The sequence below is a fragment of the Monodon monoceros genome, unplaced genomic scaffold, assembly GCF_005190385.1.
Source record: "Monodon monoceros isolate NGI ecotype Baffin Bay Population unplaced genomic scaffold, NGI_Narwhal_1 Super_Scaffold_14, whole genome shotgun sequence".
Taxonomy (NCBI): Eukaryota; Metazoa; Chordata; class Mammalia; order Artiodactyla; family Monodontidae; genus Monodon; species Monodon monoceros.
Genome location: NW_021703770.1, coordinates 59,204,471 through 59,228,454, shown reverse-complemented (window position 1 = coordinate 59,228,454; position 23,984 = coordinate 59,204,471). Strand labels below are relative to the sequence as shown.

The 23,984-nt window shown below is 37.1% G+C and overlaps 1 protein-coding gene across 1 annotated transcript in view; it reads right to left on the bottom strand.

Annotated features, from left to right (window-relative positions):
- CUNH8orf89 (chromosome unknown C8orf89 homolog) overlaps positions 1-23,984 on the bottom strand; it is a 54,944-nt gene that overhangs the window by 21,655 nt on the left and 9,305 nt on the right. Inside the window, exons 2-6 of the mRNA XM_029222478.1 lie at positions 14,799-14,965; positions 13,066-13,219; positions 10,739-10,828; positions 9,334-9,392; positions 824-862 (exon numbers count right to left, since the gene is read on the bottom strand). Of these exons, the coding sequence (XP_029078311.1) occupies positions 824-862; positions 9,334-9,392; positions 10,739-10,828; positions 13,066-13,219; positions 14,799-14,925 (469 nt within the window). The 5' untranslated portion in view covers positions 14,926-14,965. The remainder of the gene's footprint in view (positions 1-823; positions 863-9,333; positions 9,393-10,738; positions 10,829-13,065; positions 13,220-14,798; positions 14,966-23,984) is intronic.

The window sequence follows — 23,984 nt, the reverse complement described above, 5'->3', positions numbered from 1 at the left end:
TTTAAAATACTATTGTTTAACTTCAGTTTCAAGTGCCAAAAATAAAAATTGACCTCAATTCTCCAATGTAGTTGGTATTTTTGTTTGTTTTGTTTTATTTGGGTGTGTAATGAGAGTGGGAATTTCAGACAGAGAGTAGAAGGGAAGAATCGATCAGGATTCCAGTTCTTAGCAGTAAGATGGACTTGACACTTAGACTTTCTGGCTACAAAATAACTAGATTCTAAGCATTAAGCAAACCTCAAAAAACTTTAAAGAATTGGTATCATACAGACCAATACAATTAAGTTGGAAGTTGTTAATAATAAGTCTTAAAATTCTCAAATATTTAGAAATGTATACACACATTCTAAATTATTCATCCATCAAAAAAAGAAATTGTAATAAACATTAAAAATACTTGTAACTAAATGATAAAGAAAATATTACAAAACTTGTGTGATGCAACAAAAGTTGAACATAGAGGGGTTTATACCCTAAAATTCCTGTGTTAGAAAAGAAGACTGAAAATTAGTAAGCTAGGTATAAGATATACGTTAGGAAAAGAATAACCCAAAGAACATGGAAGACAATACAGGAAAGAGGAGAAATCAATGAAGTAGAAAACAAACTTACAATTAGAAAGATTTTTTTAAAAGATAAGAGTTCTTCACTGAAAAGACTATTAATAAAGGAAAACTTCCAGTTAGATTAATTTAAAAAAAGACAAAAGGCCCAAATAAATAATATGAGGAGAAGTATAGGTAGAGCAAAGACTAAACTTTATGCCAATAAATTTGAAAACTTAGACAAAATGTAAAATATTCTAGAAGATATAACTTACCAAAATTGATGGAAGGAGAATTAGAATGCCTTAAGAGTCCTAAAATTAAAATAACTGAATTAACATTAAAAGATTCCTCCAAAGAAAACAAGTGATCCAAATGATTTTACAAATGAACTCCATCAGACTTTCAAGGGAGAGATCATTCCAATTTTAGGTCATATCCTTCAGAGAATAGAAAAAGCAGAATACTCCCCAGTTCATTCCATGAGGCCATTACAGTCTTGACACTGAATCCAGATAAGGAGAGGACAGAAAGGAAAATTAGTGGTAAGCTCACTCATCAACATAGATTTTAAAACCCAATAAAATATGAGCATATTAAATATGGCAGTACACAAAAAAAGATAGTACATCATGCCTTCAATGGGGGTATCCAAGGAATGTAAGAGTGGCTTAACATTACAAAATCTACAAATGTTATTGTCCACATTAGAAAATTAAACAGGGGACTTTCCTGGTGGTCCAGTGGCTAAGACTCCGCGCTCCCAATGCAGGGGGACTGGATTCGATCCCTGGTCAGGGAACTAGAGCCCACATGCTGCAGCTAAGAGTTCGCATGCCACAACTAAAAAGATCCCGCCTGCTGCAACTAAGACCCTGCACAGCCAAATAAATATTTTTTAAAATATGAGAAATTTATTTTAAAAAATTAAACAGAAAATCACATTCAGAAAAATGTTTGATAAAATTAAACTTTCATTTATATTTAAAAAAAACAAAAAAAACAAAACAAAACAAACAAAAAACAAAACTCTCAGCAAATTGAAGTCAAAGGGAACTTCTTTACCTTCATAAAGGATATCTACCCAAAACATACATCAAACATCATTCTTTATGAGAAGACATTAAAAGCATTTCCTTTAAAATCAGAAACAAGTCAAAGATGCCGACTTTTCATTTCTCTTCACTATTGTATTGGTGGTTCTAGCCAGCTTAGAAAAATCAGAAAATAAAGGCATAGGATTTGGAAAGAAAGAATAACACTGACATTATTCACATATGATTATGATAATCTATGTAGAGAACTCAAAAATTTATATGTATCATATATAATATGTATGTATACACAGTATAAAATGTATAATATATATCAAGAAATAATAAGGGACTTTAGCAATGTGGATCAAATTGCAAAAATTAACTATATTTCCAAATATCTGTAATAGAACGTTAGAAATTTTAATTATAAAAGAATTATGGGGCTTCCCTGGTGGCGCAGTGGTTGAGAGTCCGCCTGCCGATGCAGGGGACACGGGTTCGTGCCCTGGTCTGGGAGGATCCCACATGCCGCGGAGCGGCTGGGCCCGTGAGCCATGGCCGCTGAGCCTGCGCGTCCGGAGCCTGTGCTCCGCAACGGGAGAGGCCACAACAGTGAGAGACCTGAGTACCGCAAAAAAAAAAAGAATTATGGCAGACTACTAATGATCTTTTCAAAACTTTTTACTCCTTCTTCCAAAACAGGATTTTACTGAGCGCAAGATCATCCAGGTAGAGATTACATTTCTCAGCTTGCTTCAGAGCTAAGTAGAGCTTTGTTAATAAGTATGAACCAATAAGATATGAGCAAATGTGCAAGTTTGTGGTCATCTTTAAATTATAATCCTCTTACCCTAGATTTCTGGGCTTTTTTGTTTTTGTTGGGATGTTTTTGATAACTGCTTCAATCTCCTCATTAGTTATAGGTCTGTTCAGTTTTTTATTTGTTCATGATTTAATCTTGGTAGGTTGTATATTTCTATACATTTATCCATTTTTTTCTAGGTTACCCAATTTGTTGACATATAATTGTTCACAGTAGCCTCTTATAATCCTTTTTATTTCTGTGATCAGTTATAATGTCTCCTCTTTCATTCCCAATTTTAGCTATTTGAGTCTTCTCTGCTTTTTTTCTTAGTCTAACCAAGGATTTGTCAACTTTGCTGATCTTTTCTAAAAACTAAATCTTCTTTCTGTTGATTTGTTTTCTGTTCTCTATTTCATTTATCTCTTCTCTAATCTTATTATTTCCTTCCTTCTTGTAAGTTTGGGCTTAGTTTATTCTTCCTTTTCTAGTTCCTTGAGGTATAAGTTTATGTTGTTCATTCAAAATCTTTTTCCTTTTTTTATGTGTTTACCATAAATTTCCCTCTTAGCACTGCTTTTGCTGCAATCTATAGGTATGTTATATTTCTGTTTTCATTTGTCCCCAGATATTTTCTAAATTCCCTTGTGATTTCTTCTTTGACCCATTAATTGTTTAAGAGTATACTGTTTACTGTAGGAGTTTAAAAAAAGATAATCTGTATCAAATTAGGAAAGTTCCCTTCTCAGTTTGCTAAAAATATTTTTAATCATGAATATAGAATTTCATTAAAATATCTTTTGCAATTATTAAAGTGAACATCTGAGATTTCTCCTTTATTCTATTAATAAGATGAATGACACCGATTGCTTTTCAAATGTTAAATCAATCTCGCATGTCTTAGGTAAATCTGATATGATTGTGTTGCATTATCCTTCTTATATATCGCTGAATTTGAATTGGTAGTGTCTTGTTTAGAATTTTTACTTCTATTTTATAGGAAAAATTGGTCTATAATTTTACTTTCTTATAATGTCAAAGCTAGGTTTTAGAATCAAGGTTAGAGACCTCATAAAATGGGTCTTTAAGTGTTCCCTCTTTTCCTATTTTCTGGAATAATTTACGTAACATAGTTTTTTTTTTTTTTTTAATGTTGGAAGAATTCACCAGTGTCAATTCTGTGTCAATTCTAAGTTGTGTTTTCTCTTTTCTTATATAATATTGGTAATTTCTCTCTCTCTCTGTCTCTTTCTCTCTGTCTCTTTCTCATCAGACTTGCTACACATTTATCAATTTTATTCACATTTTCAAAAAACTAACTTTTGGCTCTGTTGATTTTCTCTACTGAATATTTGTTTTCTATTTCATTGATTTCTGCTCTTTATTATTTCTTCCTTTTATTTTCTACATTTTAATTTGCATTTCCCTGATGACAAGTGATGTTATGCATCTTTTCCTGTATCTACTACCATTTGTATGTTTTCTTTGGAAAAATGTCTACTTAGGTCCTTTGCCCACTTTTAAATTGGGTTATTTGCTTTTTTGCTATTGAGTTGTAGGAGTTCCTTATATATTTTGGATACTAACTCCTTATAAAATATATGGTTTGCAAATATTTTCTCCCATTCCATATGCTGCCTTTTCATTTTGTTAATTGTTTCCTTTTGCTGTGCAAAAGCCTGTAGGTTTGATATACCCAACTTGTTTATTTTGCTTTTGTTGCCCATGCCCTATCATCTGTTAAATCTAATCTATTATTGTATTTTTCAGCTCAATAATTTCTATTTATTTTTTATAGATTCTAATTCTCTGATATAATTTTTCATCATTTTCTCTATTATCTTGAATATATTAAATATAGTTTTTTAAATCCCTGTCAAATAATGTCTATTTGGATCTTTTGTAGGTCTGCTGATATTGTCTGTTTCTTCTCTTGGTTTTTGTCATTCTTTTATGCCTGATAAGTTGTACTTTTTAAAATTTATTTATTTATTTACTTATTTATGGCTGCATTGGGTCTTCATCGCTGCATGTGGGCTTTCTCTAGTTGTGGCGAGTGGTGGCTGCTCTTTGTTGCGGTGTGTAGCCTTCTCATTTCAGTGGCTTCTCCTGTTGTGGAGCACAGGCTCTAGGTGCGCAGGCTTCAGTAATTGTGGCATGCAGGCTCAATATTTGTGGTACACGGGCTTAGTGGCTTTGCGGCATGTGGGATCTTCCCAGACCAGGGCTCAAACCCGTGTCTCCCACACTGGCAGATGGATTCTTAACCACCGCGCCACCAGGGAAGTCCAAGGTATATTTCTTTTAATGTCTGGTAAGTTTCGATTGAATGCTTGAGACTGTGTACACAAACCTGTAAGGCTCTGGTTTACCTTATAGTTTTCCAAAAAAAATTTAATTTTCTTCTGGTAGGCATATCACTTTAATCCAGTCAAAACTGGGTTTTAACACAATAAATAGAAAGTGTAAAAGGATGAGCTAAAGATGAAATAAATAGCATGCCAAATGTCAAAAAAAATGGGGTTTTAGACTTTTTTAAAAGCTAGTCTATTGTATGCCGTTATTACAGCGTGTAGCTCTTCAACAGTTTCAACTGAAAGCTTGTCTTTGCCAAGGGCTTTCCATCTTGGCAAGACTTAAACTCCCTTCAACTCCCACCTCTGTCTCCCCGGCAAATGCTAAGTTACTGAAATCTCTGCTCAGTCCTTTAGCCTCCAAGAAGCTATTTTCTGCTTCATGTCCTAAAATATTACCCAGCATACATGTCACTTAGAAACAGGCAAACACCTGTTGGGGAATTTGCTCACAGATATTCGGGCTCAGTTCTCTGCAGTTATTCCTTCAGAATCTCAGCCTTTTGAGTTGGAAATGATTGCTCTTGACAACTTAAAACATTGTTTTTTAAATACTTTTATTACTTTATATTTTTTAAAAAATGGTTTTACTGTATATTAATATATATGTAATATATTACTTTTATACTTATTTTATATATCATAAAATATATTTAAATTATTATTTTTATTTATTTATTTATTTATTTTTTGCAGTACGCGGGTCTCTCACTGTTGTGGCCTCTCCCGCTGCGGAGCACAGGCTCCGGACGCACAGGCTCAGCGGCCATGGCTCATGGGCCCAGCCGCTCCGCGGCATGTGGGATCCTCCCGGACCAGGGCACGAACCCGCATCCCCTGCATCGGCAGGCGGACTCTCAACCACTGCACCACCAGGGAAGCCCTAAATTATTTTTTATGATTAGCTCTTATGCGAATTCTTGGTAGTAAAGTTGGTCTGATATAAGTTATTCCATCATAATCAGAGATAGAAGTTCTCTGGGCCATTTTTTTGAAAGGTGTGACCACATAATCCTTTCAAAATTTAAATCAGATCACATTAAAATCATTCTTCTGTTAAAATCATGTAATGGCTCCTCATTTCAATCAAAGTTAAATATAAAGTCCCTTTCAGGGCCCCACAAGGTCAGATACTCCATTACCTCTCTTACCTCATCTTCCACCCTCTGAGATTAGCCATACTTGACTCCTGATGTTTTTTTCCAACAGGTCAGGTACCATCCCACCTTGGGACCTTTGCTGGCCCCAAGAGAATAACATTTTCCCAGAGTTTAACTCCCTCACCTCTTTCAAATCTTTGCCCAAATATTACTGCCAACCACCCTATTTAAAATTGTAAATCATCCTTCTCTCCCCAGATCTCCTGATCTACCTTACCCTGTTCTATTTTTTGTTGTTGTTTCTACTGCACTTCCACCTTTTAAAATACTATGTATTGGGCCTTCCCTGGTGGCACAGTGTTTAAGGATCCGCCTGCCAATGCAGGGGACATGGGTTCGGTCCCTGGTCCGGGAAGATCCCACATGCCGTGGAGCAGCTAAGCCCATGTGCCACAATTACTGAGCCTGCGCTCTAGAGCCCGCGAGCCACAACTACTGAGCCTGCATGCTGCAACTACTGAAGCCCATGCACCTAGAGCCCGTGCTCCTCAACAAGAGAAGCCGCCGCAATGAGAAGCCCGTGCACTGCAACGAAGAGTAGCTCCCCACTCATCGCAAGTGGAGAAAGCCTGCGCACAGGAACGAAGACCCAACACAACCAGAAATAATAAAAATAAAATAAAATAAAAAATTTAAAAATAAGTTTAAAAAAATAGTATGTATTTTAATATACTGTGTGATGGATTTGTTTATTATATTTAATGTTTGTTGGCTGTATTCTCTCACTAGAATGTAAGCTCCACAAGGGCAGGGATCTTTGTTTTGTTGAGAGACGTACTCTAAGCCTAAGAACTAGAACAATGAATGGCACAGAGTAGATGCTAAATTCATGTTTGGTGAATGAATGAATGAACTGCCTTCTTATATGACTCTGAAGGAAAAGCAACAAGTATTGATATTTACTGAAGACTCCATATGTTGTAGGATTGGTACAGGCACTACAGAGATACAAAGGTGAATAAGACATAGTACCCAGCCCAGAAGAACCATAAAGTTGGCCTACTGGAAAATAGGCAGGCAAATATTCATTTGGGCCAAGATGCAAAACAAATGTCTTTTGTTCTAATTAACATTTATATTTGTATTTCATGTTACCTGTTGATTACAGAAGTTGTTTATAGCTGATGGAAATTCAGATAAGGGAAATATCCAAGAAGTTTATGAACTTCCACGGGCTAAACTTACAAAGCTGCTAACAAATCAATCTGACTGCCACTGACAATCTCAATATAAGTCTTGCTTAGTAATTTTCATTTTTGTTGTTTGTTTGGAGGTGCTCTATTAACTCCATTACTCCATAAGTGCAAAATCATGGGAGTGATGAATGCACTATAAGAAGACAACTATGATCATGACAAAAATTAAAAACAAGTAAGGTTTAAAACATGTTATGCTGGTAGGGAAATAGCTGTTGTGCACAGGTGAAGAATGAAACACCTGACAGTCTGAAGGACAAGTAACAGGTAACATGTAATGTTAAAGATGTAATGCTTAAAACAGTGGTTCTCAGCTGAGGGTGATTTTGCCACCCCAAAGACACTGGGCAACATCTGGAGACATTTTTGGTTACCACACCTTGGGAGGTGCTAGTGGCATCCAGTGAGTAAAGGTCATGGATGCTGTTAAACATCCTACAATGCACAGGACAGACCCCCACAGCAGAATTATCCAGTCCAAAATGTTAATACTGTCACTGTTGAAAAATCCTATTTAGATAATAATCAACAGAAGGCAAGAAAATATAATGACAAAATGAAAAATGTTTGACTGTACAGCTCAAGAATCTTCACCACTGACTTTGGGTAAAATCACTTCAGGAAATGGCTAAGAATATATTGGAGGACATAAATGCTAGACATATGCACTGTGTCATATGCCAGAAATGGTTCCTTTAGTACGTTGCCCCATGAATCTGTAACACGTGAAGCAAGGAATGAGGCAGTAAGTGTAGATACCAGAGCTGCCAGGAAATTCTCCAAAATCTTGTAGGCATCATTAAAAGTGTAACTAACTGACTCAACAGTGTCTGTTTTTGAAAAACAAAATTCTGATTAAATGTATCAGAAAGGTGGAAGTGAGAATGTCTGATTTTAAAGCTTCAAAGGACAAACTCATACTCCAAATAGGTGGAAATGCTCCTTGGTGCTGTAAAGTCTCTTAGTCACCATGGAGTAGTTTTATGTAACCTAAACTGTTGGCATATAGATAGGTTTTTGTAGTTGGATGTTATAGGTACACAGGTTCATGAAAAAATTAATTAGAAGATAAGGCTAGAAAGGAAAGTTAGGGGAAGACAGTAAAGAGTTCAAGGCCAAGCTAAGGAGTTCATACTTTAGTCTGTAGGTAACAAGTTGTGTTTTTTTTGTTTTTGTTTCTGTTTTTTGCAGTACGCGGGCCTCTCACTGTTGTGGCCTCTCCCGTCACGGAGCACAGGCTCCAGACGCACAGGCTCAGCGGCCATGGCTCACGGGTCCAGCCGCTCTGTGGCATATGGGATCTTCCCGGACCGGGGCACGAACCCGTATCCCCTGCATCGGCAGGCGGACCCTCAACCACTGCGCCACCAGGGAAGCCCAACAAGTTGTTTTTGAAGAAGGGAGTGATGTGATTAGAGGCCAAGTTTTAGGCTTTTGTTGTAGTGTTAAAGGACTTCCAAGGTCAGAAACTCTAAAGCAAGACCATTTTGCAGGTTATGCAATGGTCCACATGAGAGATGATGAGGGCCTATCCCAGGGTCCTGAGAGGTATGCCTGTTAGCATAACTGATGCCATCTTGGGTCCACACAGTTTCTCCTGTCCTCCCACTGACCTTACCCGGGGCTGTACTGTGCAATCACTACTCTGTTGTTAAGGGCTTTGTAGTTAATAGATATTGCTTAATAATCATTAGGACCAGGTGACCTCTATGCCCTGTTAGCCTCCAAACAATGCTGAAGACCTCCCTGACATATTCCTGGCGTCCATGAGAGTAGTTACCCATTCATAAATCTTGACTTAGGAACACACTTCCTGTTTTCAAGCACACACTCCCCATGCCCTAGGTTAACTACAAAGTTGTCCCAACGGCCCCTCGGCAGTGTGGAGTGTGACTACACATGTTTCCAGATGGCTGTCCGCTCAATCCCATCCTGTGAGTAAGTTACCATATAATAAGCTGATCCATTGATTGTATGGAGCTGCCTGCCTCGGTTTTTGGTCTCAAGATGCCTTCTCAGTTCGGTAGGCACTTTTTGTTCCCTCCATCCTCCCACATGAGATAATAATGGTATGTATATATTGAACACAACATCCACTAAGTTTATAAACAAAGCTTAAAAGAAACATTAACAAAACAAAGACAATTAAGTCAATGGAAAGAAAGGAAGTTTAAAAAAGATAAGTATGGAAGAGTTAATAAGACATGTGGTAGGGGAAAAAGATGATCCAGCCTACCTTTTGATTTCTCCTGAAGTGGTGCCACAGTACATGTTGGCTTAGTCTTCTTTAACCTAAAATTATATATTATCATAAATTCACTCTTACATAAATCCAGGGTACATTAATTTTTTAAAATACAGTAAGAGATAAGAAGCTTGCTTTCAGTGAAATTCACTTGTTGAAGGACATCATATGAAAATTAAATAAACGTTAAAGAAAGGAAACTCCTTCTATCAAGGAAACTCCTTCTATCACAAATAATACAATCAGAAGCAGATATGAACCAACTCAGTATCTCGATTTTTGTTAATAAATTTTACCAGTGGATGAGTGTTAGGTCTGACTTTTCCCACCTTTATCTTATCACTAATCATGATTCAGGAAATGCTAGAGGAAGGGACTCAAGATTAGATGAACAGGGTATCTAGATATGCCAGATACCAATTATCAGTTATTTGTGCTCTTTTTACCTATTAATTACCACAATCTGAGTTTTGTCATAATTAACTTTTGTTCCTATTGGAATAGATCTAGATAATGAGTAGGTTATTAGAGGAAATATGTCACGATTGAATCTGCTGTGGGCGAGATAACCCATAAGAATTCCAAATTTCTTGTAACTTCATTAAACTTTAGAAGTCAGCTATAACTTTTTTTTTTTTGTTCTCTATTCAATCAAAACATATATTAGTTCTCAATCCATGTGATACAGTTTAATGAAGTCAGCTTACACGGCTGCTTGGAGGTATCCTAGCAACTTATTACCATGGCAACATCACACTTCCTAGTTGTCAAATATGGGTACAGTCAAGATGAGCCCACCTAGTATTCACACTGAGGTTTGGAACTCAAGACCAGCCTTAATGATTGTTATGTGATAAGGTTTTAGTGGTCCCTACGGACACTCCTCAGATTCTCTTCCACCTACTGACTGATAACTGAAATTCTATGATTCATCTCCTTAGCGTGAAGGGCTTTATGTCCTTCAAAAAACATAGAACATCCATTTTTTTAAAACAGTGTCCAATATCAGAAAAAATATCTTTGTGTATTGGCTGCATGGAACTTTTAAAGATAACACTGGTGAGTTGAGAGGTCATATTGCTTCAGTTTCATAATATTAATTTAAGGGAATTAAACTCACAAATCATCGTTTCAGGTCTGCTAGCCTGCCAGCTAGAGGCAGTTTGTCATACCGCAGGATGGCTGTAATTTTTAAATGCACTTCACCTCTAAGACTATTTTCAGTTATATTACCAAAGTATGCCTTGAGATTCACTGAAAAATTTTATCATTTAAGAAATTTAAAAACACATTAAACTTTTATCAGAGTTTTTAAATCAAATATCCACATATGGAGATTTTTTTAAAAAAGGATATGGGGTTATATACAAGATAGACAAAAATTAGTACTTCCCTGCTTTGCCAAGACTGTTCTTTCACAAGGCGTTGTTCAATATGCAGAGAATAAAATACTTGTAGGCAACCCGACATGTTCTCAGTAGAATGGCTAAAATAAAGACACAGGGAAAAGAACCAACATTTACGTTCGCCAAGCAGTTCATAAGCAGTGTGACACTTAGCCACCACTCTTCCACTTTGTGTCTGAAGAACACTTGTCATAACACGAATATAATATAGTCACATTATTCTTCATTAAATTAAGTAAATTCACACTCAAGTCAATATAAAATGTTAAGGGATCATTTCACAAACAGCCAAATTGCAAACGAAAAAAATAATGAACTGAAATCGGATGAAAAAGGAAGCAAATTGAAGACTTAAAATCTAGAAGCCCAATGGGTTAATTGTTGGTGCTTTCTGGGTTTCCAGTTTCTTTAAGATGATCATATGCATTGAAAGACTGGTCTGTACTGAGACAAGTCCATGGCCATAGGCAGCCCTACATACGTTTGCCCAGAGGTCAAGAGTGAGCTGAGTGTCAGGGATACAGGTGTCTTGGTAACAGTGGAAACTCACTGCCCTTAAGTAGGTTTCATATTCATGTTTCCAATGGTGTCTCTTCTTTCTACATCCCTGCCATCCCTCCTCTTTAACTGCTACCATCTACTCCACTAGCAACTCACAATCTCTCTTCTACCATCTCTGATTCTGCCTTATTTCACCATAACCTCACTTCAGAAAGAGTAATTTTGCTTTTTATATTTTTATAGCTTGACAATCTGTCCCCGAATGATATTAAAAATGATGAGGGGGGCTTCCCTGGTGGCGCAGTGGTTGAGAGTCCGCCTGCTGATGCAGGGGACACGGGTTCGTGCCCAGGTCCGGGAAGATCACACATGCCGCGGAGCGGCTGGGCCTGTGAGCCATGGCCGCTGGGCCTGCGCGTCCAGAGCCTGTGCTCCGCAACGGGAGAGACCACAACAGTGAGAGGCCCCCGTACCGCCAAAAAAAAAAAGATGGGAAAAGTTTTATGTATGTTATTGTTCATTATGGTGTTATCTGCAAAATCAAAAAAATGTCAAAGCAACTTGAAAGTCCAACAATAGGGAAATTAAATAAACTATGGCTCTAACAATGAAATATAATGTGGCCAGTAAAGACTGTTTGAAGATTATGTCATAACATGAAAAAAATGCATGCGTGTAATATTAAGTAAAAAAGGGCAGAATAAAAAATTGTAAGTACACTAAAATCACAACTCCAATAAAAATCCAAAATGAAGGAGGGTAGAAGAGAACCTCCAACAATAAAAATGGATATGGTAGGATGGATAAATTATCAAATAATTATTTTTATTTTTTCCCCAAATTTTCTACAAAGTTCTTATTTATTTTCATAATTTAGATATAAACTATCCACAACTTTTCATTTTCAGTATATTCTAATTCTTTATTTATATTACCAAAATTTGTTTCCAGAGTAATTAACAAGACCAATAATACTAGTGGAAAACTCAAGAAATATATTCTGAAATTCCAATATGTGTGTGCTATGTATAACTAGATGACTTCAAAGCACACTATGGCAGGAGATAATATGAAAATATACATCCTCCCCTAAAGAGAGCTACAACTCAGACTGCTGTAAATGCTTCATCTTTTTTTAGGCTGGCAAAATGAATTAGTACTAGGCATTCAATAAATAATTGATGAATAAATAAATAAATCAAAGCAGAAACCAAATAGGATATGAGACTGTCTTACTAACTTACAGGTCCCTTTGGAGAAAGAAGTTTTCTTTTAATGCTATGTCAGGCAATCTGATTTATAGTAGGAAAGGTGTTTTATCATAATGTGTTTAAATGCCAGTATTCAAAGTCAGTGGGACTTTTCTGGCTGACAAATTCATTTCATCTGATAGCAATGCAAGGTCTTCATTAGGCTGACATCTCAAGGATCTCCCCTCACACCACTTCAGTCAAACTAGAAATGAAACACAAGGTTCTCTATTCAGGGTACAGAAACCTGTTAATATTGCAAAGAGTTCATTTATTTATATTGCTAAAAATTCCAATATTCTCATGAGCAATCTATGCTAAAGCAATAAAGATTTTTTTAGGTAAGTCCTTAAATTCCTTCTGGCAATGTCACTTGAAAACAGAAAAAAGTACCTACTGGTCAAACTGAATAAAATCGCTAATTGAGATATTTTTAAATTAAATCCTTTATGCAAAAAATAGTAGGCAAGAAAGAATTAGATTCACTAGCCAGAAAAACCTCTACATTCAGCAGTGTTACTATAAATAAATATTCAACAAAAGAGAATCGAAAAGAAATGGCCTACCTGACAGGAGGCATCTCGGTATCAGCATGCAGGAGTCTTTTATGAACCTCTAGTGGAGTGGAACTTACACTTTTTTGGCAATTTTGCAATCCTGGTAAATGTGGCATTTTGACACATTCTTTGAATTCTTCTAGACCAAATGCTGTGGTGTATTCTAATTAAAGATAGTATAATAACCATCTGTATTACTTCTTAATTAAATGTATATAATTTTTTTACTATACACTAAAATGTATAATAAATATACCAAATAAATTTGGTATAATAAATATACCAAATCAGTCATTAAGAAAATAAAATTAAGCTACTGTAATTGAGCTCGCATCTTTCCCAAGAGAATACCTTTCAATTCCGAGGATAGGGACTTAATCAGCAAGAGCTGATTAAGGGGCTAAGAACTATTAGAAGAAGGAAGGAGGGCAGCTTCACAGATCTCCCATCGTCATCACTGTTCTTCATTATTTTATTTAATCAGAATTCCCAGAACATTAGATACATTCACATTGAAAGACAGATTAAAAGCACTTTCAAGAATCTTGTAATATCTGCTACTTTAAATCCTTTCACCTTCCTGCTTTTGTGTAGAAATCAAGAGGTGAAAATACATGATTATCGGAGCTAGCAGTGAGAGAGAAAAGAATTCCATTTCAGGCATTGATTTTAACTTTCACTCTGCAAAATCCCACATCAAATCTATAAACAGCAACATCTGAAGCATCAGGAGGGCTTCTTCTACTGACCTCAGGTATCACTGGTATAAGATGTTCAAATTATTCTTTTTTAAAAAAAAAACTTCAAAATGAAGACAGTAAATGGAAAAAGAAGATTAAGTGATTAAAGGTTTGGATGATTTTTAAACATAGAGAATTGTTTTCGAAGCTTTCTCTACTAAGTAAATCTAGCATAGCAATAGAAATAGTATTTAATGGGACTAGAGTAATATTAAATGCTCAAAATGCTACTTTTCAACCTTTGATTATTCTTTTTCGGAAAAAATAGTTTCTCTTGATCAAAATCATGTAGAGTTTCTTTTCAGTAATTAGATTTGGAGGTAGGAGAACAGATAAACTGGTGTATTTTTAATAGGAATCTAGTAAAAATGTCGAAAAAATACAGTAGCACACTCAAAACCAGGAGTGATTAAATGGCTGGGGAGTTTGAATTTTGCTGTTTTCAAGAATTCTATCTCCATTAATAAAGCCAAAGGCAAAATTCAGTATAAACAAGAAATACAATTATAATTTGAAATTAAGGGGGAAAGTTATTACACTCGTATACAAGTCAAAAGTTCTGAAATTAGTCTTTATTGAGCAACTATAAGATATAAGATACTTTCCACATAGCTCACTCAAAAAACAAAGTTTGGGTTAGAATTATTAATACAAAAAGGTGCTGTTAAAGATTTGGGTTTCTTAAAATATAAATACCAACTTGAGGTATTTTAAAACAAACATGACTTACAAAAAGAAGTATGATCCAACAGAGGTAGCACTACACTGATATCAAGAGTAGTTCTTTAGAATTTGTTTTTTATCACGAGTTATAGAATTACCTTAAGTAAATTATTCCTAATCTGCTTCCATTTTTCTTTTCCATAAGCCTACGGTATTATCCTTCTTACCTAAATGTTACAAAAATTATTTAATGTCTCTTGACTGATTAAAAAAGTACATGTAAATTCAAGGTACTACTTCTATATTTTTGTAAGTAAAATAAGAATAAAATGAAGTTACCTTTCCTCATCTTTTGTGTTTCTAAAACTGCTTTCCTCCAACTCCTCTCAAAAAGAAAACAACTGTCAAGGGAATTTCTGGTGACATTAGAAGGTTCAAATTTGATTTCAGGAGGCAGCATTGGCATTTTTTCTTCTTTTTTCAACAGTGCTGATGAAAGTAAGATGCTGCACCAGATTCAGGATACAAAATACAGAAAAACAAATTGTTTTCCATCATACAAATTAAATACTAACATAGATTTAAATGAAAAGTTTACTTATAACATGTAAATACATATTCTTGGGATTTTAAAGCAAGAGGCCTTCAAGAACATAGCTAAAATAAGTTGTAAGACTTTTCTCTTTTAAATATTTTATATTTTAATGAATTCTTTCAAATTTGAGGTTACAGATATTTGGCAATATAAAAACATCTAAGGTTCAACAGCAAATTATCATGTGCATGACAATGTAATGCTTAGGATTCTCTCAAAAATATTACCATTATGCACCATGACCAAGTGAGATTTATCTCTGGGATGCAAGGATGGTTCAACATACAAAAATTAGTTAATATGATATACCACATTACAGAATGAAAGATTAAAAAATCACATGCTCATCTCAATAGATGCAGAAAAAGCTTTTGATAAAATTCAACACACTTTCATAATAAAAACTTTCAACAAACTAGGAACTGAGAGAAATTATCTCAACATAGAAAAGGCTACATATGAAAAGCCCATAGCTAACATAATCAAAGGTAAAAATTGAAAGCATTCCTCTAAGATCAGGAGCCAGGCAATGATGCCCACTCTCACAACTTCCATTCAACATAGTATTGGCAGTCCTAGCCAGAGCAATTAGAAAGAAAAGGCATCTAGATTGGAAAGAAAAAAGTAAAACTGTCGCTGTTTTCAAATGGCATAATCTTATATATATTGAAAACTCTAGACTCCACACAAAAAATGTTAGAATAATAAAGGAATTCAGGAAAGCTGAGGGATACAAAATTAACAAACAAAAGTCACTTGCATTTCTATACACTAACAACAAACTATCTGAAAAGGATATTAGGAAAACAATCCAATTTATAATATCATCAAAAAGAGTAAACTACTTAGGAATAAGCTTAACTAAGGGAGTAAAAGATTTGTATGCTGAAAAACTATAAAACATTGATAAAAGAAATTAAAGAAGACGCATACAAATGGAAAGACATCCCATGCTCATGGATTGGAAAACTTAATATTGTCAAAATATCCACATTACCCAAAATGATCTACAGAGATTCAATGCAATCCTTATCAAAATGCCAATGTAGGGCTTCCCTGGTGGTGCAGTGGTTGAGAGTCCGCCTGCCGATGCAGGGGACGCGGGTTCGTGCCCCGGTCCAGGAAGATCCCACATGCCGCGGAGCGGCTGGGCCCGTGAGCCATGGCCGCTGAGCCTGTGCGTCTGGAGCCTGTACTCCGCAACGGGAGAGGCCACAACAGTGAGAGGCCCGCGTACAGCAAAAAAAAAAAAAAAAAAGAAAAAAAAAGAAAAATGCCAATGTAAAAGAATTTAAAATTTTACTAAAAACAATTAAAACATTCATATGGAATGTAAATCAATGAATTTAGAACACTCCCTCACACCATACACAAAAATAAACTCAAAATGGCTTAAAGACTTAAATATAAGACATGACACCATAAAACTCCTAGAAGAGAACATTGGTAAAACATTCTCTGATATAAACTGTAGGAGTGTTTTCTTAGATCAGTCTCCCAAGGCAATAGAAATAAAAGCAAAAGTAAACAAATGGGACCTAATCAAACTTATAAACTTTTGCACAGCAAGGGAAACCATAAACAAAACAAAAAGACAACCTACAGATTGGGAGAAAATATTTGCAAATGATGCAACCGACAAGGCTTAATTTCCAAAATACACAAACAGCTCATACAGCTCAACATCAAAAAAACAAACAATCTGATTAAAAACTGGGCAGAAGACCTAAATAGACATTTCTCCAAAGAAGACATACAGATGGCCAACAGGCACACGAAAAGATGCTCAACATCCCTAATTATTAGAGAAATGCAAATCAAAACTACAATGAGGTATCACCTCACACCAGTCAGAATGGCCACTGTAAAACAAGTCTACAAATAATAAATGCTGGAGAGGGTATGGAGAAAAGGGAACCCTCCTACACACTGTTGGTGGGAATGTAAATTGGTACAGTCACTATGGAAAACAGTATGGAGGCTCCTTAAAAAACTAAAAATAGAGGTACCATGTGATCCAGCAATCCCACTCCTGGGAATATATCCAGAGAAAACTCTAATTAGAAAAGATACAGGCACTGCAATGTTCATAGCAGCACTATATACAATAGCCAAGACATGGAAGCAACCTAAATGTCCATTGACAGATGAATGGATAAAGAAAATGTGGTAAATATATATACAAGGGAATATTACTCAGCCATAAAAAAGAATGAAATAATGCCATTTGCAGCAACATGTATGGACCTAGAGATTATCATACTAAGTGAAGTAAGTCAGACAAAGACAAATATTATACCATATCACATACATGGAATCTAAAAAAAAGTACAGGTGAACTTATTTACAAAACAGGAACAGACTCACAGACATAAAAAACAAACATATGGTTACCAAAGGGGAAGAGGGGGGAGGGATAAGTTGGGAGTATGGGATTAACAGATGCCCACTACCATATATAAAATAGATAAACAACAAGGATTTACGGTATAGCACAGAGAACTATGTTCAATATCTTGTAATAAACTATAATGGAAATGAATTGAAAAAAAAGAATACAGATATATACATTTACATGTATAACTGAGTCACTCTGCTGTACACCTGAAACTAATGCAGTATTGTAAATCAACTATACCTCAATTTAAATAAATAAATAAATAAAAATTAATATGGATCCCAAAGGACCCCAGATAACCAAAATAATCTTGAAAAAGATGAAAGTTGGAGGCATCAAACTTTTTGATTTCAAAATATGTCACAAAGCTAAAATAATTAAAACAATATAATACTGGCATAAAGACAGACATATAGGTCAATGGAACAGAATAGACTCCAGAAATAAATCCATACATATACAGTAAACAGATTTTTGACGAGAGTGCCAAGAATACACAATAGGGGAAGGATAGTCCCTTTAACAAATGGTGTTGGAAAAACTGGATATCCACATGCAAAAGAATGAAGTTGAACCCTTATCTTACACCATACAAAAAAATCAACTCAAAATGAATTAAAGACATAAACCTAGGACCTGAAAGTGTAAAACTCCTAAAAGAAAACACAGGGATTAAAGAAGGTGTGGCCAAGATGGTGAAGTAAGAAGATCCTGAGCTCAACCCCTCCCACTGACACACCAAAATCACAACTATTTACAGAGCAACTATAGATGAGAAAGACCAGAAGATTAGCAGAAAAAGATCTACAACTAAAGATATAAAGAAGGAACCACAAGGCAGGTAGGAGGGGCAGAGATGTGGTACAGTTGAGACCACATAACACCAGGTGGGTGACCCACAAATAGGAGGATAATTACAGTTTGCAGAGGTTCTCCCCAGGGAGTGAGGAATCTGAGCCCCACATTGGGATCCCCAGCGTGGAGGTCCTACACCAGGAAGATGAGCTCCCAGAATGTTTGGCTTTGAAGGCCAGTAGGGCTTAAGTTCAGGAGAACCAGAGGGCTGTGGGAAATAGAGACACCACTCTTAAAAATCTACACAAAATCTCACACATCCAGGACCCAGGGCAGAAGCAGTAATTTGAAAAGAGCCTGGGTCAGACACACCTACTTATCTTGGAGAAACTTCTAGAGAGGCAGGAGTCCCCTGGAGCTCACCCTGGGGACATAACTGATGGGAGCCATTCAGGGACTCTCGTTCTACCACAAGGACGGTGGTGCTGGCAAGTGCCCTTTTGGAGTCCTTCCTCTAGTTCATTAGCACTGGGAACCAGCCCTGCCCATCAGCCTTTTGACATCACTACTGGGACGCCTCAGGCCAAGCTACTGGCCAGGCAGGGAGGCAACCTCACCCATCAGCAGGCTGGCTGCCTTAAGAACCCCTGAGCCCACAGCTGCCCCAGGACCTGGCTGCACACACCAGTGTACCAGCATTAGCCCTGGGACCAGCCTCACCCACCAGTGGGCAGGCAACAGCCCCAGGACCCCAGGGCCCTGGTTCAACCCACCAGCGGGCCAACACACCAACCCTGGGACACGCAAGGTCCTACAGCCAGAGACCCCAGGATCCAGCTCTGCCCACCAGTGGGCCAGAACTAGGCCTAGGACCCAGACTCACCCACCAGTGGGTGGGCATGAGCCCCAGGATCCTGTGGGCCCCAGCCTGGCCCACCAATAATTCTAAAATGTATATGGAAGCACAAAAGGTCCAAAATAGCCAAAACAATCTTGAGAAAGAAGAACAAAGCTGGAGGATTCATGCTCTCTGACTTCAGATTATACTACAAAGCTACAGTAATCAAAGAAGTATGGTACTGGCACAAAAACAGACATATAGCTCAATGGACCAGAACAGAGAGGCCAGAAATGAGCCCACACTTATATAGGCAATACGCTATAAACATGTAGGTGAAAAGCCCAGAAGGCTGCTATTTTTTTTTTTTTTTTTTTTGCGGTACGTGGGCCTCTCACTGCTGTGCCCTCTCCCGTTGCGGAGCACAGGCTCCAGACACACAGGCTCTGCGGCCATGGCTCACAGGGCCAGCCGCTCCATGGCACGTGGGATCTTCCTGGACTGGGGCACGAACCCATGTCGCCTGCATCGGCCGGCAGACTCTCAACCACTGCGTCACCAGGGAAGCCCCAGAAGGCTGCTTTTTAAAAAGACGATTCTTACCTCTTCACATATCTCTATTCGCCTGGAGAACAGAAGGGGGAGCAGAAGAGCTAAAACCTTTCAGCCAGCTCTTGCCTCAGTTAGTGTCACTATAGAGTGGACAAGCAGCCTTCTGGGCTTTTCGGCTACATGTTAATAGCATCCTGTCATTCTCTTCACAGCACTTATCATAGTTTATAATAATGTATTTATATGTCATTATTTATTGTCTGTCTCTGACACAGGTACTTGAATAAAACTCCAAACTCTATTTTGCCAGCTCTTTCGTTTTGCAAACAGAATCCCCTAGGATCTGTTCCCGACCTACCTTTGCAATCTTGTCACTAGACAGTTCCCCCTCTCCCATACTCTAATTCAGGGGTCAGCAAACTGTCCCCAGGTCAAATCCAGCCTGCTACCTGTTTTAGTAAGTAAAGTCGCATTGGAACACAGAAACAAATGTCCATTTGTACATATTTTCTATAGCTTCCTTTGGCCTACAAGAGCAGAGTTAAGTAGTTGCAACTGAGACTCTATGGCCCACAAAGTCTAAAATACTTACTGTACATATTTTACTAAAGTTTGCCAGCCCTGACTCTAATTCATTCAACAAGCATCTACTGAGCGCTTACTAGGTGTTATGCTAGGTGAAATTTCTGAAATTTAAAATATATATGTTACAGGAATTCTACTTTCTTTTTCAATGGATCATACCTTGAGGTTCATGCACCCTAGTTTAGAGGCCACAGCTAAAAACAGTGGGAGCTGGTGAAGGACTAGACCTAAGATTTTAAAATATTGCTTTAACTTTGGCAATATTAGAAGACAGATGGGAATGAGAAGGCCAATTAGGAAACTATTACAATTGTTTACGTGAATGGTAGTGAGGGCCCAAACCAAGGAAAAAGCAGACTGAGACACAAGCTGGATAGAGTTTAATGTGGTAGCATCTAGAGGACCTGGGAACTGTATATGACTGGCACCATTCACGATGTTAAGAGTTAGGGATGAGGAACCAGCTTGAATGAGAAGCGAAATTCAGCTGTGGATAAAATGAGCTCAAGGTACATGTGGTCCAGAGGTGGGAGTGGGTTTAGCCAAGAGATACAGATTTAGTAGTCATCAGCATAGTTAAAGTTCTGAGAACAGATAAGGCTGTCCAGGGCTAGTGGAGGGTATAAGTGAAAAGTTAAGAATAAGAGCAAGTCCAAGGGCACCAATATTTGAGGGACAGGCAAAGAATAGGTTGACCACAAAGGAGACGGAAAAGGAATGGTTAAAGAGACAGAAGAACCAAGATGGGGTGCCGATAAAAATCAAAGGCAAAGAGAGTTTTAAGAAAAAGGAAGCAGTGAACAATTTCATTAGAGAACGACAATGTCTAAAGAGCTATATTTAAACATGAGAGACTCTTGAGCATGGGTATAGTATTTTGAGGATGAAGACAATTAAAAAAGAGACACTGAAAACACAGAAGTTGCAAATAATTGATTAAGCATTTTCCTGGGGGAGATGAAAGAGTAAGGATCAAGAACATCTGCTTTTTAAAATCCAAGATAAAAAATAAAATGTCGGGCTTCCCTGGTGGCGCAGTGGTTGAGAGTCCGCCTGCCGATGCAGGGGACACGGGTTCGTGCCCCGGTCCGGGAGGATCCCACACGCCGCGGAGCTGCTGGGTCCAAGAGCCATGGCCGCTGGGCCTGCGCGTCCGGAGCCTGTGCTCCGCAGAGGGAGAGACCACGGTGGTGAGAGGCCCGCGTACCACAAAAAAAAAAAAAAAAAAAGAGGGAGAGGATATGGAGACATATGTATGCATATGGCTGATTCGCTTTGTTGTGCAACAGAAACTAACACAGTATGGTGAAGTAATTATACTCCAATAAAGATCTATAAAAAAATAAAATGTCATCATTAAACAATAGCAGACAGAATAAGGAAACAGAACCAAGAAAACAATAAATATATATTACTTTGTTAGGGCTACAATAACAAAGTACCACAGGGTGGCTTAAAAAACCAGAAATTTATTGTCTTATGTTTCTGGAGGCTAGAAGTTCAAAATCAAGGCATCGACAGGGTTGGTTCCTTCTAAGGGCTGTGAGTGAAGGATCTGTTCCAGGCCTCTCTCCTTCGTTTGCAGATGACTCCCTTCCCCCTGTGTCTTCACACTGTCTTCCCTCTGTACATATTTCTGTGTCCAAATTTCCCCTATTTATAAGGACACTGGTCATACTATATTAGGGCCCACTCTAATGACTTCATATTAATTTGATTACCTCTGTAAAGACCCTATCTCCAAATAAGGTTACATTCCAAGGTTGGGGTTAGGGCTTCAACATATGAATTTGGGGGGCGGGGGCAGAGGGGCACAATTTAACACATAACACATCACAGCCAATATAAAATATGTGTTGGAGACAATTAAGAAAAAAAACGCTACTTAAACAAGCAGACATAGGGAATTCCCTGGCGGTCCAGTGGTTAGGATGCAGCTCTTTCACTGCCAGGGCCCCAGTTCAATCCCTGGTTGGGGAACTAAGATCCTGCAAGCCACGTGGCACAGCCAAAAAAAAAACAAAAAAAAAAACAAGCAGACATAAGAATGTATTCACTCCTACCAAACCAATTTCTAAAGAAAAAAAAAGAAAGGATAATATAGCTATAATTGGGACCTTCACAATTCTACAGTACAATAATGACTACTGATAATCATAGCAATGTGAAGGAAAGATTCTTAGAGGTCTTTATCAATGAGAAGGCTAAGTTCGGTAATATTTTAGTGTTACACGCATTTACTATATATGAATCCTTTAAAAATTGGAAATCCATGGTAGCTCCTGTATTATTATATTTTTTCTTAACAGCTTCATTGTGATATAAATCACATACCATACAATTCACCCATTTAAAGTGTACAATTCAGTGGTTTTTAGTATATTCACAGATGTGTACAACCATCACAATTTTATTTTATTTTTTTTGTTTTTTTAACATCTTTATTGGAGTATAATTGCTTTACAATGTTATATTAGTTTCTGCTGTATAACAAAGTGAGTCAGCTATACATATACATATATCCCCATATCCCCTCCCTCTTGCATCTCCCTCCCACCCTCCCTATCCCACCCCTCTATAGCTCCTGTATTATTTAGCATCAAATGACAGAAAATCCAAAACAAGCGGCTTAAACAAGAAGATTTTCCCTTAAATAATAGCCTAGACAGACCCCCCTCTCCCCCCACTGGGATGGCGCCAAGGTATCAGGGACCCAGGCTCCTTTTATCTTATGGCTCCACCACCCTGAACATACAGTATCTACGTTCAGAGTTCAAGATGGCTGTTTGAATAAATGAAAATTCATATCAGTGCTGATGGGAACAAGTATTATCGTGTGGAACAAAAAGATACAGATCTAACATCAATATGATAAGTTAAAAACCCCAAAGTCCTAAATATGAATTGGAAGTATCAGTGTAAGACTTTTATCTTAAAAGAAAAAAAAAAACAGTGTTTCTTAGCTCTGTCCACTGAACCTAATAACTAGATTGTGGGCCCATTCCTGACTTTAAAAAAAAAATCCAAAACTAAAAACAGCTAGGGCCCCTTGAAGAAATACTTAATTCCAGGTTTGTGACAGGAAATGTACAAGATGAACCTAGTACATCTTTTCACTCCAGAAATCTAGGAATCTAAGATGACTACAATCACGGTAGTCACCAACTAACCAAAGCTAAGAGTATAAATATTAATAAGATATTAACTGTAATGAATTGAAATATATTAAACATGTATATGTTATATGAAATACACTTGGAAGGTATACAAATATATTAAATGTTTATAATGATACTTTAAGAAAACAACACCACCTCACTCATCTTCGGAGGGCACTAAGGAATCAACTTGATTTGAAACCCGGGTCATATAAGAGAAGAATCAAGTATTTATCCACATGAATGATGATAGGGAAGTTTCTCTTCACAGAGTATCCCAGCTACTAAATGAAGAAATGATAGTATTACAGTGTTATAGTCTTGCAAACCTTAATTAATTAACGGATCTTGGCAATTGTGATGGTTAATTTTATGTGCCAACTTGGTTAGGCTCTAGAACCCAGCTATTGAATTAAACACTAATCTAGGTGTTGCTATGAAGGTATTTTGTAGATGTGGGGAACACCTACAGCTAGTTGATTTTAAGTAAAGGAGATTACCCTCAAAAACCTAGGTGGACCTTGTCTAACCAGCTGAAAGGCTTTAAAACAAAACTGAGTTTTCCCTGAGGAAGGAAATTCTACCTCAAAACTACAATATTAAT